At 46.5% G+C, this 15,528-nt stretch overlaps 1 protein-coding gene across 2 annotated transcripts in view; it reads right to left on the reverse strand.

Moving 5' to 3' along the window:
• NUP98 (nucleoporin 98 and 96 precursor) overlaps nucleotides 1-15,528 on the reverse strand; it is a 2,071,147-nt gene that overhangs the window by 1,085,558 nt on the left and 970,061 nt on the right. For both annotated transcript variants that reach the window (XM_069640340.1, XM_069640339.1), the window contains exon 19: nucleotides 13,978-14,155. In XM_069640340.1, the coding sequence (XP_069496441.1) occupies nucleotides 13,978-14,155 (178 nt within the window). The remainder of the gene's footprint in view (nucleotides 1-13,977; nucleotides 14,156-15,528) is intronic.

Consider the following 15,528-nt stretch of genomic DNA (forward strand, 5'->3'; position numbering starts at 1 on the left):
CCCCAGGAAAGTTAGATCAAAAAGGATATCTACTATTTTCATTGAACACAAGTACACAAATCCCTTGTTTTCTTAAATTGTTACAGAATTTCAATGTTTCTAGGCAACTCAAACACTTATTTCTATGCCAAAAAAGCAAGATAAGCCAATACAACTAGGGCATTGATGTGTGGAAGGGTATCCCAGATGTAATATTCACTTCATGCACAATAGTCTTGGGGCAACAATGGAAATTGCAACTATTGATTTCTCAATGAGAATTAAAAACAGATGTTCTATATTTTCAGCCGCTTCGTAGACATTTCACTTCTAGCAGATGTGACAATGTCCAGATTGTCACAGTCCCATAATTGCCAAGACCCAGGGAATAATGTGCATTCAAAAACGTCTTATCAAAAATGTGCAAAATAAACAATACCATTACTCTAAAAACAAATTGATCAAATATTGAAAACGAGGCATTTCCTGTTCCAGCATTTAAAATTAACAATGACAGCCGTTTAGGATATGCTGGACAGTAACTCAAAGGAGAAATGCAGACATGAAATAATAAAAACTTTTCTGTGACAAATAAAACACTGTTTTTGTCCATCTTTTAAAAGTATACAAAAGCAGAGTTTAACAAGTTAATTGCACTTTCGGGAAATGCTTCTTTACAGGGAATATAAAGTACCATTGGGAACGATCACCAAACAGTTATTTGTATTTTGCTAATGAGGCAAGACATGTCGATTTGACTTTCAAACAAGGTGTGTGGGCAACTGAGGTGGTAATGGGTGAGGATGGGAGACCATTAAACATTCTGAAATGGACATTCACTTTTTTGGACCATTGGCAAGATATGTTCTGTTCTAAAAGCAGATCTTAGAAAGCTGAAAGTTATGCATATGCATTCTAATTCAAGCTACCACTCGATAAAAAATGGTGTTTTGTGGAAAGATGCCGATTGCCAGACTACTATAACGTTAAGAACATTTAAAAGGCAGATTCTTGGCACAGAGTTCAGTGACGCGTTCAGCCGCTCGTCAGTCAGCAGGCAAGAGCCAGAGGAAGGTTTCAGGATGGAAGAATAATAAAGTTACTCACTGTAGTGACTACCTTACTCCTAGTCCACAGTCCCTTTTCCTGCATACTTGTGGGACGGGACCGGAGCACTTTTGTAAAAAGCATCACATTTTTCAACTCTCTGTCCTCCTCTTTTTACGCTTTACGTGGGGTACTGCATGTGGCCGTAACCCTGCCCTCCTGAGTTCCGCCCAGCGCATCGGCCATCAGTCCATTTCTATTGCCAGATCTGAGACCTTTAAGCAATAACAGAGGAAACTTATTAGAGGGGACGGCGTATGGAGGAAAGGGGACTATGGACTAGGAGTAAGGTAATCACTATGGTGAGTAACATTATAATATGCCTACGTCCCGTCCCATTTCCTCCCTACTTATGGGAGAATCCCAAGGACTCCTCACAGGAATTACAGGTGTAACACCTTATTGAAACAGGTTCCTAAGCACAGCTTGACCGAATTGAGCATCAGCCCTACAGCTCAGGTCCAGAAAGTAATGTTTACAAAAAGCCGATGGGGAGGCCCATGTGGCAACTTTCGCGATGGTCTCCCAAGGAACATCTTTTTTGGAAGGCAACGGCAGCCGCCTTGCCCCGCACAAGATGAGCATGAATTCCCTTTGGGGCCCAAAGACCCTGAATGGTATACGCCTCAGAAATACAGGCAGCAATCCATCGGAAGATGGTTGCTTTCAAGGCTAGCTTTCCGAACGGATTTCCGAAAGTCACAAAAATCTGCGAAGAGTTCCTACGCTCTGATGTTCTGTTCAAATAGAACTTAATGGCTCTTCTAACGTCCAGGCAGTGCAGAACACTCTTGGCCACTGAGGCCGGGTCTGGAAAGAAGACAGGCAATGAAATTGACTGATTCAGGTGAAAATCAGAGACCACCTTCAGAAGAAAGGAGTGATTTGTCCGCAGGACAACCTTATGCTTATGAAAAGTAAGGAATGAATGCTCTACCGACAAGGCCTGAAGCTCACTTACACGCCTTGCCGAAGTCACAGCAATCAAAAAGGACAATTTCCATGAAAGGTACTTAAAAATCGACAGTAGCAATGGGCTCAAAAGGCTTATGACAAGGCCGTAAGGACCACATTCAGACCCCACCTTGGATGCAGGTTGCAAACAGGAGGGTAAAGATGTAATAGGCCTGCAAAGTGTCTTTTAATGACCAGATTCGTCAGTGAAAAAAGCACTGGTCAGTGGACCGGTAAGCGGCGACAGCCAGCAAATAAGTCCTACAAGACATGAATGCCCGATTCTGCCAGGTGAGACAAAAGACAGGACTATATCGTTAGTAGCCTCTCTGGGGTCCAGCTGCCTAGCTAAACACCAGTGGCAGAACCGTAACCATTTACTCATACTGAGATTTTGTCGAAGGTTTCCTGGCCGCCTGAATAATGTACATGTTATCCGTGGACAAACAAACGCTCTAAAGATCTAAACTCAGGCACCAGGCCGCCAAGCTGAACTATTGTGGGGAGGGGTTCCACAACTGCTGATCGCTCTGGTGAAGCAGGGGCAAGGGTCCTGGAAAGGAGCACCCACCGACAGATTGCTGAAAGACGACCACCACAAGAGGTCCGTCCTCATGAAAGGTAGAACCAGTATCATTTTGGAATCTGGATCCACTGCTTGAACCAGGAGCTCCAAAGATCCATCTGTGTCTGCCTCATCTTGAGATGAGCAAGAGGAAGAGCCAGCACGCACAAAGCCATGAGGCCCAGGAGCCTCTGGAACCAACAGACCGCCATGCTCTCCGACTGCATAAACACCCGACACGTGGCCAACAAATCCGCCGTTCTGTCCTCAGTCAGGTACACTATGCAATTGATTGTGTTCCAACGAAACCCCAGGAAAATCAAGTCCTGAGAGACCGTCATGGAGGATTTCCACCAGTTCACGGACAGCCGAAGGTGGAACAGGAGCTGGAGGAGAGACTGAAGATTGCTCAAGGCTTTCAGTGCACAAGGACTGTGCAGCAGCCAGTCATCCAAATAGAGATACATATGGATACCCTGTAGCCGAAGAAAAGCTGCAATGACCGGCATCTACGTAAAGACGTGCAGTCCTGAGCTGAGACCAAACAGGAGCACACGAAACTCAAATGCTACTCCCACATGGAAAACCGCAGGTATTTCCAATGCAGACTCCAAATGAGGATATGCATATACGCATCCTGAAGATCCACCACGCTGAGCCAATCGCCCTTCTGTAAAGAGGACTTTATCTGACCGGGCGTGATCATCTTGAATTTCGCTTAGGGAAGAGAAAGGTTGAACTGGGAAAGGTCTAGGATGGTTCGCAGGCCAGCCTGGTTGGGTTTGGGCACTGAACAGACTGGAGTATAAACCATCCCCTCGCTCCCCCAGGGGAACGTGTTCCACCGCCTTGAGATCCAGAAGCTTCTGGATATCGGCTCTGAGGGAGGGCGTCCCGACTGCTGGAAGGGAGGATTGATGGGAGGGGTAGAGGGAAGGGGCAAGCAGAAGCGCGCCCGAGCAATGGACAAGACCCACCGATCCTCGGTGATGGTCTGCCACGCCTCCCAGTGAGACGCAATGCGCCGTCCCACAGGGGTCTCATGCGAGCGCCGAAAAACAATTTAGCAGAATTCTCGGCAGAGAGACCGCTTGATCCTGAAGAGGAGGCAGAGGACAGAAAAATCAGCCTCGCTGCTGTTTCCGAGAGTTCCCAGATGGAGGATTAACCCTGCGTGTCCTACGATCCAGAAACCCTCGAAAACCAGAGGAGGACCGAGGCAGAGATGACGTTCTTTGAGCTTTGAATGGCAGCTTCACCAACACGGACAGGGACTTGGCTGTTTGAGTGCTGTCTTTAGACTTCGTCAAGTCCACATCCGTTGAAGAATGGAACAGTCATTTGCTGTCAACAGGCATGTCCAGAACCTCATCCTGGACCTCCTTAGAGGACTTTGTGACATGAAGCCAAGCCTGACGAGAGGTGTCAACACCAAGCATGAGGCCCCGAGCCGAGGTGTCAACATGATGAGCCACGGCCTCGAGCATATCCTGCGCCAGAACTCTTGTATCCGGGGAGCCAACCTTAAAAATCATCCAGCTTGTCTGCAGGAGTGAACTCAAATTCAGATAGACCTTTCCAAATTTTCAAATTTGCCGCTGCGAAGATGAGCTCTGCGTTCGCCTGGCGCAACTGCAGGGCCGAATTAGCAGAGATCTTTCTCCCAAAGGAGTCAAGCAACTTGTCCTCCTTGGCCAGAACCTGGGTTGCCGCTGTAGAAGACGCGGAAGCCGGTCTGGCTTGTAAAGTGGCAGCCACCACCACTGTGGAGGAAGGGAGCGGGCAAGACGCTAAAGCTACCTTTCCCGAAGTGTGAAGCCTATAACGAGCGTCAATCCTCTTGTTAACGTGAAGTCCAAAGTGTGGTTTATCCCAGACCTTGTAGACCTCGGCGAAAATGTCCCTCTGGAGGAAGCCGGTACACTCCTGAGGAGACAAGGTGAACGCCCGAGAAAGCACCCCTCTTGGGGAGCAGGCGCTTCAGGTACTGGTACATCCATAAGAGACACGTCCAGAACCCGGTCATAGAGCGCTCTAACAGAGCGGAGCTGGTCCTCGCTATCCTGATCCCCCTGTGTGTCATCTGACACGTCCGGATTGATCTGTGTCACATCTAGCTCAGCCGAAGACTTGTCTATTGGAGACAAGGGAGGCAGGTGTGGAAGGGCTGGAGGTGGGCCAATCGGTAGAGGTGGACCAGCTGCCGGGACAACCGGTGCTACGGCTCGAACTGTCGGCACAGGAGCAAGAGGGCAGATTTCCCTAAAAAGACCTCTGAAATACTTCTTCCTGAGGTCAGAGTGCACAAGCCTCTGAAATTATCCGAAAAAGGTATCCTCCGCCGAAGGCTTAGGCATTGGAGCGGGGTGAGGCCACTCATGAGAGGGATAATTACAAGGCCGTAAGGGAGAGGGCTGCCAAGAAGGGCCTCCACCTGTCGGATCAACATAGACCAAAGGGGCAGATGTAGCAAGCAACGAGACCGTGTGCGGTAATGGCATCTGAGCATTCCAGTCAAACTGGACGAAAAGGATTTGCACCAGGAAGTCTATGTTTACCTGAAAACACGCTCCCAGCACCCAACGCCGATGGCGTAGGTCTAGGTCTAGGTCTAGGTGTGAGGGAGGAATCCAAAATGGTCACCGTAGTTCGCGCGCGGGAACAGGTGCCATTTTGCCAGCGTTTGAGGAGAACTGTCACGTGAGAGGCAGGGATCTACAGAGACAGGTCAGAGGCCTGGTCTCTAGCCTTGACAAAAGGAACCTCGGCAGAGCCGGTACTGTGGGGCCTAGGATGTTTCTGAGACACACCATTAACCAAATTAGGCTCTAGAAGAGGAAACTCGGCAGAGCCGGTAACAGAGGAACTCTGGTCAGTGACCTCACTCTGTGCCCCCTCAACAGAACCAGTATCCCCGCAAAGACGGGAACGTTGAGGAATCCACCTCACAGACAAGGCATTGATAGGTCTCTCAGTTCTGTCGGTCACCTTAGCCTCAGAAAGTCTGGTAACCGCTCCCTCAAGAGGGGCCTCGAAACTTGGTTCGGTACAGAAAGCCTCTACAGAGGCCTCAGGGCAAGCCCCAGAGTCTGTATGGGAAGCTCCAGCCGAGGAGACCTCGAAGCAAGCTCCGGTACTCACCGCCTCAGTAGAACTGGGCTGTCGATTAGCACCCACATGAGAGGCCTCGGATTGTAATCCAGTGTTGGCAGGCCCCTTACGGAAGCCCTCTGAGAAAACTCTGGTACCTTTTCTCATGCCTGGAAGGTACCTATGGGGAAAACCCGGGTAATAAAGCTTATGAAGCCCCTTCCGGACCGGGAAGACCCCGGGGAGGAGTCCCCGGGCTGGCTTGCCATAAAACTAAAGAACTTAACGGGCGTCTCTACTCATCGATGAAACTCTGAAAATGCAGAGGAGGAACGTGCTGAAACACCTCCTCCCACCACTCCTGACGACGTTGAGGTGCCCGGACCGAGTGGGAATCGCAGTAGCAGCACGAGACCCACCGATGATCCAGACCCAAACACTCCAACAGGATGGGGACCTGCCCTAGCGAAGCTTGCAAGAAGAAGAAGGGAATTCTAAATGAACCGGCATAGACTGACTACTACGTGACCACCAAAGCGGAGCAGGAGAGGACACTGGAAGGAAAAAAATCTTCCAAAGATGCAAGTGATGCCAGTCCGGACCGCGCAGAGAAAAGGACTAATGGGCGATGTGCTGGGCGGAGCTAAGGAGGGCAGTGTTACGGCCACGTGCGTTACCCCATGTAAAAAGAGGACACATTTTTAAGAAAAATGTTATGCTTTTTACAAAAGTGCTCCAGTCCCGTCCCACAGGACGGAATGTCCCATAAGTATGGATGAAAGGGGACGGGACTTCAGAAGCACTAAGATGAGCGTCCCTGCAATGAATCATCTCGGGCCGAGGCTGCTGGTTGCTGGTAAGCGTACTTTGCAATTTGTCTGTCAACATGTGTTTGACCACTAAAAGCGACTGCACAGCGGAAATCATACAACCGCCCACCAAAGCGGCTTTTGACTCTGAACCAACATGTAACCTCTTAGACCTTCCTGCTAAACTCTGGAGCAGCACCTCTTTTGCCGAGGCTCCACCCTGAGGCCACAGTGAATCCCCAGGCGACTCCCCCTGTGAAATTCAATGCTCCCACTTATGTGGTTGTCCTCGTATCTTCCGTGACTCCCCGTGTGGTTGCAGACACGTTAAAACGGCAGCTGGAAATGGCCTTATCGGCAAAATCTACAGCAACGCCTAAGCGGAATCCTTTAATGCTTTTATCAAATCAGCACACAGGGGCTGATAAAATAGGGCATCACGACGGCAAGGACAATGATTGTCCACAATGTGACTGGTGGAAATGTGAGCAAAGAATCCTTGGCGAATGAGCCAATGATTTTGGTTTAAATATTATCTAGTGCAAAGCGTTCAACGCCTTTGCCGCTTGACGCCCGGTCACGGACTCTGGATCAAAGTGTGTTCCCTCTTGATCAATCCCCACCTCACCAAGAGAAAGTATTTGCTCAAGTGCATAACAAGTGTGCTTTGACGTGTGAATCACTCCCAACCTCCTCTCAGCTGGCTTCTCTTGTCAAGTGAGCCGCTGCACCGTGAAATCAAAGCCGTGGAGGGTGCGAGTCCCCTCCATAACCTTTCAGGATGAACAACCCACTGTAGCGTTGGATTAGATGAAACCTTGGAATGTACCTCTAATGTCACCGCTAACCCAAAGCCCTCTTTGGGGATAGTTGAGTTGGCTCGGGCGAGCATTACCAACGCCCAAGGAAATACTGTACCCGGAGCAGAGGCCTTGTCCAAAACGGTTACCGCCACAGGGGAAGCATCTACTGCACCCAATAAACCAAACAAATTGCAGAGAGGTTGACCTGCTTAGTAGGAAAATAACAGTTTACAATTTCAAATCAAAGACAATGAAAAAAAACAAAGTTCGAAGGAATAGGAGAAATGTCTGAAGCTGAAATATTGGAAGGTGCATGGAAGGGTCAACCTTGCATACCTATGCCCATACCTAAGACTTAACTCTACAAAGGAGTCAGCTGCCTGGGATAAGGGGGCCTCACCCGTGAGCCACCGAGATCAACTTATGCCAGATGGGACTCCAAGAAGTCAAAGCACCTACTACCACAATCAGAAAACGTTACAAAGGGTGCAAAATGCTGACTCGTCTAACTCTTTAGAGGCAAGGTCCATATTAACCAAAACGAAGCCAAAATGAAAGGGGATGCCTGGATTTATCTCAAAGCCAATCATCAACAGAAAAAACATTTCTCGGACATCTCCAGCCACAGGGGAATAGCAATGTAGCGGAGAACTTCTCATGGCAGAAGGGATACGGAAGTGACCAGGAAAGGCTGTCCAATGGAGGAACGAAAAAAGCCTGCCTCAGTGAACGATTCCCTAGAGATGGGGCTACAAACCCTGGTAAGCAATTCATCGCCTCATCCTGTTCAGGAAGCCTTAAACTCTTCATCCAGCTCAGAAACCTAAACTGAGCCCTCAACGTGTCAGAGGCAGTGAACGAGATATGGCCCCTTTGACTAGGTAGGAGGTCTCGTCATCAAAGCCAGACTATTAGGTCCTCAATAACATTAGTTTTGGCACCATTCACCAAGCTATATGAAGCGCTTAACAACACTTTGAAGGACCAATCCACACTGATTGCTATTGTCCATTCAAAAATGCTTTTCATAGAGGGATTTGTAACAGTCTCCGAACTCAATCAGGCTAAACCCACAATTGACAAAACAGTGGAGGCACGGTTACCAGGTAAGAGAGTGGAGGCGACAACCCGGGACCAGCTTGTGCAGACATGCTTGGTTGACGATTCACTCTGCAAGCTCGAACTGCCAGAAGGTGCCCTTCTGTCGACTTCCATCATGGGCACAGATCATGTAGAAAAAGAGGTTTCGGAGGCCACAACTTCGCTCAGGGATGAGTGCAATGTAGATAACCTTGAGACCCAGATGAAGACATTAGCAAATAAAGAGTAGGAAACCTGAACAAAGAATACCCGATTTTTGGCCAGAATCGGAACAGTAAAAATGTGCTGATAAGTCAATCACAAAAGCTTTACCACTGCACCAAAACCAGGGACGCTCACGACAGTCCGGTTCCTTCACTGAACCTGCAATAAGACTGCGACATGGAAAGTACCATATGTGGGTGCAGCAGAATATCACCACTACTGATTGTTGGTGACAGATTAAGTCGGGGGATCAGAAAGAGTGGAGATAGACACGCATTTCTGAAGATCTGAAATCTCCCAGTATATTTAATTGAGGAAGATTCCCAGTTGGAACCTGGTGATTGTCAACCAGCAACAACGCCAAACTCCTTTCAAGGGTCAATCCCAAGGTCAGATAAAAAAATGTGGTGGTGGCTGACTCCCATAGATTCCTAACACTAGAGGAAAAAAGATGCAGAGCATCTAACAGGCAGCAAGAGGAAATGTGGGGAAATGATCGCTTACCCACTAAGGATCTAAGATTACCCTTCCCTTGCACGGACCTGGTAGAAGGAGATCTTGGAACCAGCTATGCCTTAGAGAATCTTGTGCAGAGCCTGGAACAAGAAAAGTTACATCAAGGCTCAAACCTGGTTGGAAAATCCCGGACCTCGAAAACAAAGAAAATCTTAATCAGTCCACTAACTAGCCAGTTTTGGGGGTACCACTCCCACCAGATGGGCAGCGTCGGCCCTTGGTCTCCCCAGTAGAGCTCGTGCCCAAGGGAGAATGTGTGTCTGCTCTGTGAAACTGGAAAGATTAGTGGACAGAAGACAATTTGATACTGAACTGGAATAGTTTAATGTATCTATTACAGTGTATTGCAAACCTGCGCCAAATTACATCTAGTGATTTAAAGATCATAGAACTTGTGGATGAGTTGCGCACAGACTGTTTACACACAAACTCCCCGGTCGAGAAAGGGAATGCTGCTGGGCGCAGCTGAAGGCTTGTTAATTTTGGGCTTTGATCAAAGCTGTGAGAGAAACTGAAGAAACCTGTCATGTAGACGTAAGGGGACTGCAAGATCCAACATGTACCCCCAAATTAAGCCTGGTGGAGAATTACAGGAAGAACAGAGGGGGAGAGCCACATTTAGAGCTCTTAAAAGTGTTGCCTTGCAAACACCTACGTCTCAAAGCAATTCCATCAAGGCCCAGGAAGATCACATTTTAACATCACAGTGCATGCCAACAGTAGAAATGGCTCGACTAGAGGTGTCAATCGGGTCACTAAGGAGGCTTCTAGTTCTTTGGAGAAGTTTTCCTGGTCATAGCTACTAGGAGCCCTGGCAGGCACCAAGAGGATCCATCCAGCACTAAGGATGGCATCATAGAACACTAGACGGTTTGGGCACCCAACGATGAAGTGGCGTGAACTTGGGTGACTTCGTTTTACTAGGTCTTCAGGAGACGTGGTTGCATCAGAAACCTTCCCTGGACCACTATTGTTTGATAATAACACCTGCAGAAAAGGGCCTGAAAGGAAGACCAACATCAGGCCTCTTAACAGTAATCAGGTCGAGGAGCAGGCTTGGTCTGATCAAAGTGGCAAGAAACAAATTGTTTGCCCAGGAGACTGTGGGCTGTACACCTCCTGCGGGCGAGCAAAGGCAAGCAGGCGTCTCCCGCTTGACTATTATAAACCTCTACTCGAACCCAAGTGTCTGGTCAGACGAAGGCTTTCTAGAAACAGTGGCTTCTTTGATAGATGCCTACACAAATCGAGCAGCATTGTGTGGGGACGTGAACGCGAAAGGCTTGATCAAGGATGCAAAGGCAAGAGACTCTTTCCAACTGAACTCTTCAGTGAAGAGAGGTGTGGCTGTTACTAATGGCCTCCAGAAACATGCACATGTTCAATGTCCATGCGTCGGGAGATATACCACCTCGAACGACCTGGTCAAGAAATCAGTCACACTCATTGATTATATATTTGTGTCCCGGGACTTTCTGCATTTGAATCCTCTTTCAAAATCAACCAGACAACACACAGTGATCACGATCTCTTGGCAATGATCTAGGCCACGAATGGCAAAATTGACCAACCGGGAATGATAGGACCCGTCCCCGAGTGCAACGGAGGGACGAGACTGAGAAGTTTGAAGAGGCTATCGATCTTCAGACTACACGATTTAACCACCATATTGCATTAGAATGTTCTATGGAAGATGGAGTGCTTGGTTGATTATGTGCCTCTCCTCAAATGTTTTCATAAAAGGGTCGGGGACAGCACCGGGCAGAAAGAAAAAAGTTGCACTTTTATGACAAGGTCTTGGTCGCCAAGAGCAGAGAGGTCAAAAGACTGCTTCGAAGAGCTAAGGGCTCAATCCAGGCGAGTGCTCTCCCTCAAGCTAAACTTGCTGTTAAGCATTATAAGAACTGGCTACAAGTCTGAAAACTAAAAATGTATCAGCACAATTCAGAGTCTATGCTGAAAATCACATGCGAGCGGTAACCCTGCAAATTTCGGACTTTGATAAATAATCACCCGGGTAACGCAACCCTAATGCAGTTTCATAGTGTTTTAGAGGAAGCATGGGGGTGCATTTCCGGGTTCTATGAAGAAAAGAGGGACTTTGTTCCTCTTGAAATGAATAAGGCACCTGTGCCATGGGACCGCCCTATAGCATGGAGGATATCATGGAGAAATTGAACAGTTCACAAGCACCTGGACCAGATAGCCTTACCAATGCCAGGCTAAAGCAAGATCCGAAGCATTGGGCCACATTTCTTCATTCTCTATTTGAGCAGATTCCTTGTCCCCCGTAGTCTTGGATGACAACTATTGTAGTCCCGATATTTAAGAGAGGCGATAGGGAGTACCCAAAGAACTACCACCTAATCGCCCTTTTGGATGTCATCAGAAAGGTCTTTGGATCCCTCCTCTTTAAAAGATTGAACGAGTGGTCACACAGAGAGGGACGCAATGACCTGTTACAAACTGGTTTTGTACGGGGACAGGTGTCAATGTATTGCTCTTCAACATCTTTAAGGGGGGTGGGGTCTGGGATGACAAACCCAAGATTTAACTGGCATTCGTCGACCATGTTCAGGCCCACCTGTGGAACAAACTGCACAACTGGAGTCGCCAGAGGTCCATTTTGGAACCATTAGTCTTGCTCCACTCTAAGACCAGTATGCGGGTAAGACTGAACAAGAGTGGCCAGTTGTCAGAGATAAAATCAACTAGAGGACTGAAGCAAGGGTGCCCATTGGCACCCGCCCTCTTCAAACTCTTCTTGGTCGATTTGGATCCAATGGACACATCCAGAAGTTTCCCTCCTTGCATGGGCGGAGTGCCCTTGCGTCGTCTCCTCTACTCGGGCGACTTGGTATTAATAGACCAAAAGCCCGCTGGCCTCCAGAGGCAGCTTGATAAACTGAGCAAGTACATGAAGGGAAATAACTTGCAGATCAGCACAGGGAAGTCAAAGATCTTGGTGCTGGAAAAACCAAGGAAGAAGAAACCAACATTTGTGTGGTGTCTAGGGGCAACTCGAATTGAACAGGTCGACTCGTTCAGATCAGTGAACACTGATCAACAGCAGTGGCACTGAAGCCCCAATGGTGGCACTAATGTGACAAAAAGCAAGAACATTGGCGAGTCAAACAAACATTTTAAACATAATATTGTTGCTTCTCATTGATTCTGGTCTTGGACTTTCATAAAATGAAATCTGTCCCAACACTGACTTATGGCTCTGTCGCAATACTTCTGATGTCTGAAAATGTTTTCTCTCCGCTGGAAGGTATTTTCTCAAAGAGAATTTTAAAAATCCTGCTTCCAGCCCCATCTTGAGTGTGCAAAGAGAACTGGGCTTTTTTATCACTAAGGGCCATGGTGGAATAGAAGAGACTGCCACTCTTCAGGAAGTGCCTACTGGGATCCGGAGGAAAAAAAACAGAGCTCCTATAGAACAAAATCTTGAGGGGGACCAATGGGCCCTGAAGGCATGTATTGCGGCCAATCCGAATAAGTTGAAAGAGAGGCTCTACAGATGAGGACTGAACATTAAAAACATGTAGGATGAAAATCAAGCTGAGGGGGCACAATTGGATTATTATAAACAAAGCAAACAGCTACACACTGTTTTACCACCAGGAACATGAGGTCAGGGCTCAGTGTGGTTACTTGGTCAAATTTCCGAGCAGGTACCACCAGGACCAAATTCTTAGGATTCGGTTGAATCTGCTATTGACAAAAGATAAATTGCATCAAGGATGGCAGCCACAGTTTCAAAAGACTACCAATGTCGATTTTGTAGGAAAGAGGGAACTGAGGAAACAAACTTTTCTCTACCAGGGATGATTGAAGGAAGGACAAAGTACTTCGGGCACTTGATAAAAGATTTAATAACTTTGACTCTGGAGGAATGGTGGGTTTTGGTTTTAAGAGGAGAAAGTATCAGTGGTACTGGCTGCAGTATCATTTACAAACTAGATCCTGGCAGAGGAAGAACAAAATGTGAACTGAAAGCGTCCCAACGTCCCTGCTCTCCCCCCGCTTCCCACCCCACTTAATGTGACTAGGGGATTCTCCCTTTTTTATGGTTATATGGATGGCAGGGAGCAGGATTGTTTTTTTTATGTTTTGTTTTTTCTCTTGATTGCTAAACGTTTAATTAAAGCAATACAAGAATGGCAAAAATGTGTTGGCCTAGCATGTTTTGAAGCATGCATTATGCCAGTTGGCAGCATTTGTGAAAATCCCATTAGACCATAACATTTTCCATAAGTGACCTACAAAGGCATTTGTAATATTGGAAAACAAATGATTGCACATGGGCAATGTGCAATGCTACTACCAGCTAGAACCCTGCCTTCTATATTGTGAAAGTAGGTTACAAGGACAACAGAAGGAATTTAAGGTTAAAGTTCCCAAAATGAAGTCTTAGGCTTGGTATTAAAAGGAAAATGTTCCTGTGGACAGAGAATTAGAGTATTAATAACTTAACAAGATATGTATAAGTTGTAAAAATGCAGTCTACCACCTGAGCAGATGGAGGTCCTTTATAGGAATGCCTGTGAAACTCCTTAGTACTTGCTCAATTTGATTGATTCAGACTTCAGAGATCACAAACTAATCTACACACTCTCAGAAGGCCAGCATGTTCTATAGCCTAAAGTATCTACTCTCTGGTAATAGGAAGGCATTGGAACGCTTTAGAAAATGTACACATTTGCGGGACAGGAGAGACATTTAAGTGAAAGACATAACATACAGTAGATATTTTTATTAATGAAAGGACATACAACATTTGTTTTCTTGCAGGATAGATCATTGGTTCAAGCATGAGGTAAGCCGGCTAACATGCTGGCATTACCTTAAACACCCAAGACCCAGTCTCAGGCCGGTAGTCCTTGAAATGAGCGCCCTGCTTGCGAGATGCTGCTTCCAGTCTACTTTCATAGCTCATTTCTGACAGTCGATCTGGACTCTTTATCAAGCATCGTGTTGTTTTATCCATTGGCCAAACACCGTCAAGAGTAACCTCTGCCCGTCTAATAAAAAATAAAAAAAAAGTGTTATTTGGCATAAACGGCAAGTGGAAAGCTTTGTGCTGAGCCCAGAGGCTTATCTTCATCACATTGGACAAGGTAAAATAAAATGAGCCAAAGCGTATGTCCAGTACTAAGCATTGCATTCTAACAAAGGATATGCAGACTGACTGATGCAAGGAAATGTCACTTACACCTCGACCCAGAGGAAGATGCCCTTATATTTTATAGCACCATTGAGAATCAGCAGCCACACTGCTCCACTCAGCCATTTCTATTCAAAAGAGATGGGCTATAGTGGAAATTAGTATCCCACAGTTGCTTACTAGTAAAACAAATTCTAGGCTAGTTTTTCAGAAAATGGACAAACCCAACCAAAGTAAATCAGCAGAAATAACTGATGTGTAGTATCCACTATATTTAGTAGCTCAAATATAATTCAATAAAATACGTGTGCCAATTTTTTTATCTTAATTATCCAACCAAAATGGCTTAACTCAGAAAACTGTCATTATGTAAACAATACTACTAAAAAGGACATACATTAGCTAGAATGTAAGACATGCTATGATATTTGCATGTGTGTAGAAAGCGAGTATAGTTGCTTGCATACTCATTCCTCAAAAAGGACTACATGTATTGAAGTTTGAAAAAAAGTTGCATTACAAAAAGTGTGCACTTCAACATACATAACTTTCCGAGCAATTATGCAAACAGATGATCATTCTAACATATTCCCATTTTCCTCTAGCATTCAAAAAAAGTCAACGATTACAAGCTACAATGCCCACAAACATGGAAGGGATAAACAAGTTTAACAATTGATTCAATAAGTTTATCACTACGACGGTGCCAATTTTGTTAATGCCTTAAAGTTTTGCTGTTTTTTTGGAACCATAAAATCTTTGCTGACCCACATCTACGAAAGACAAAGCTGCAACTGTATTTTGGGTGAGCGAACCACAGAAAGGCACATGGCCATCTAGTATGGGGGACGATCAATTTGGTTCATATGCCAGATCTCATCTAGAAAATGTGTTAGCTCATAGACTGGTGGCAGCTCAATTATATTTTTGGACACTGGAGCCTTTTTAGCATTTTGGAAGCCATTTACTCCTTACGCAGGAGCAAAGTGACTCATAAGGCATTTAGGAGACCCATGATGCAGCTATTCCCTGTGGTCGTCGTGTTCTAGCACAAGGAATGGCCATGTTGGCCCGTCTGCAGGTGTGCACTCAGAATAGAGATCACAAAGGCATCCGAGTGAAAGGAAACTGGTGGAGGCTGGATGAGGAGCTATAGATGTCTGAATCTACAATCCCATGTGCGTGTGCCTCCAAATTTTGAGTTTGGCTGGCCAATCGTGATTGGATGGC

This window comes from Ambystoma mexicanum, chromosome 7q (assembly GCF_040938575.1).
Source record: "Ambystoma mexicanum isolate Mex_15411 chromosome 7q, UKY_AmexF1_1, whole genome shotgun sequence".
Lineage (NCBI taxonomy): Eukaryota > Metazoa > Chordata > Amphibia > Caudata > Ambystomatidae > Ambystoma > Ambystoma mexicanum.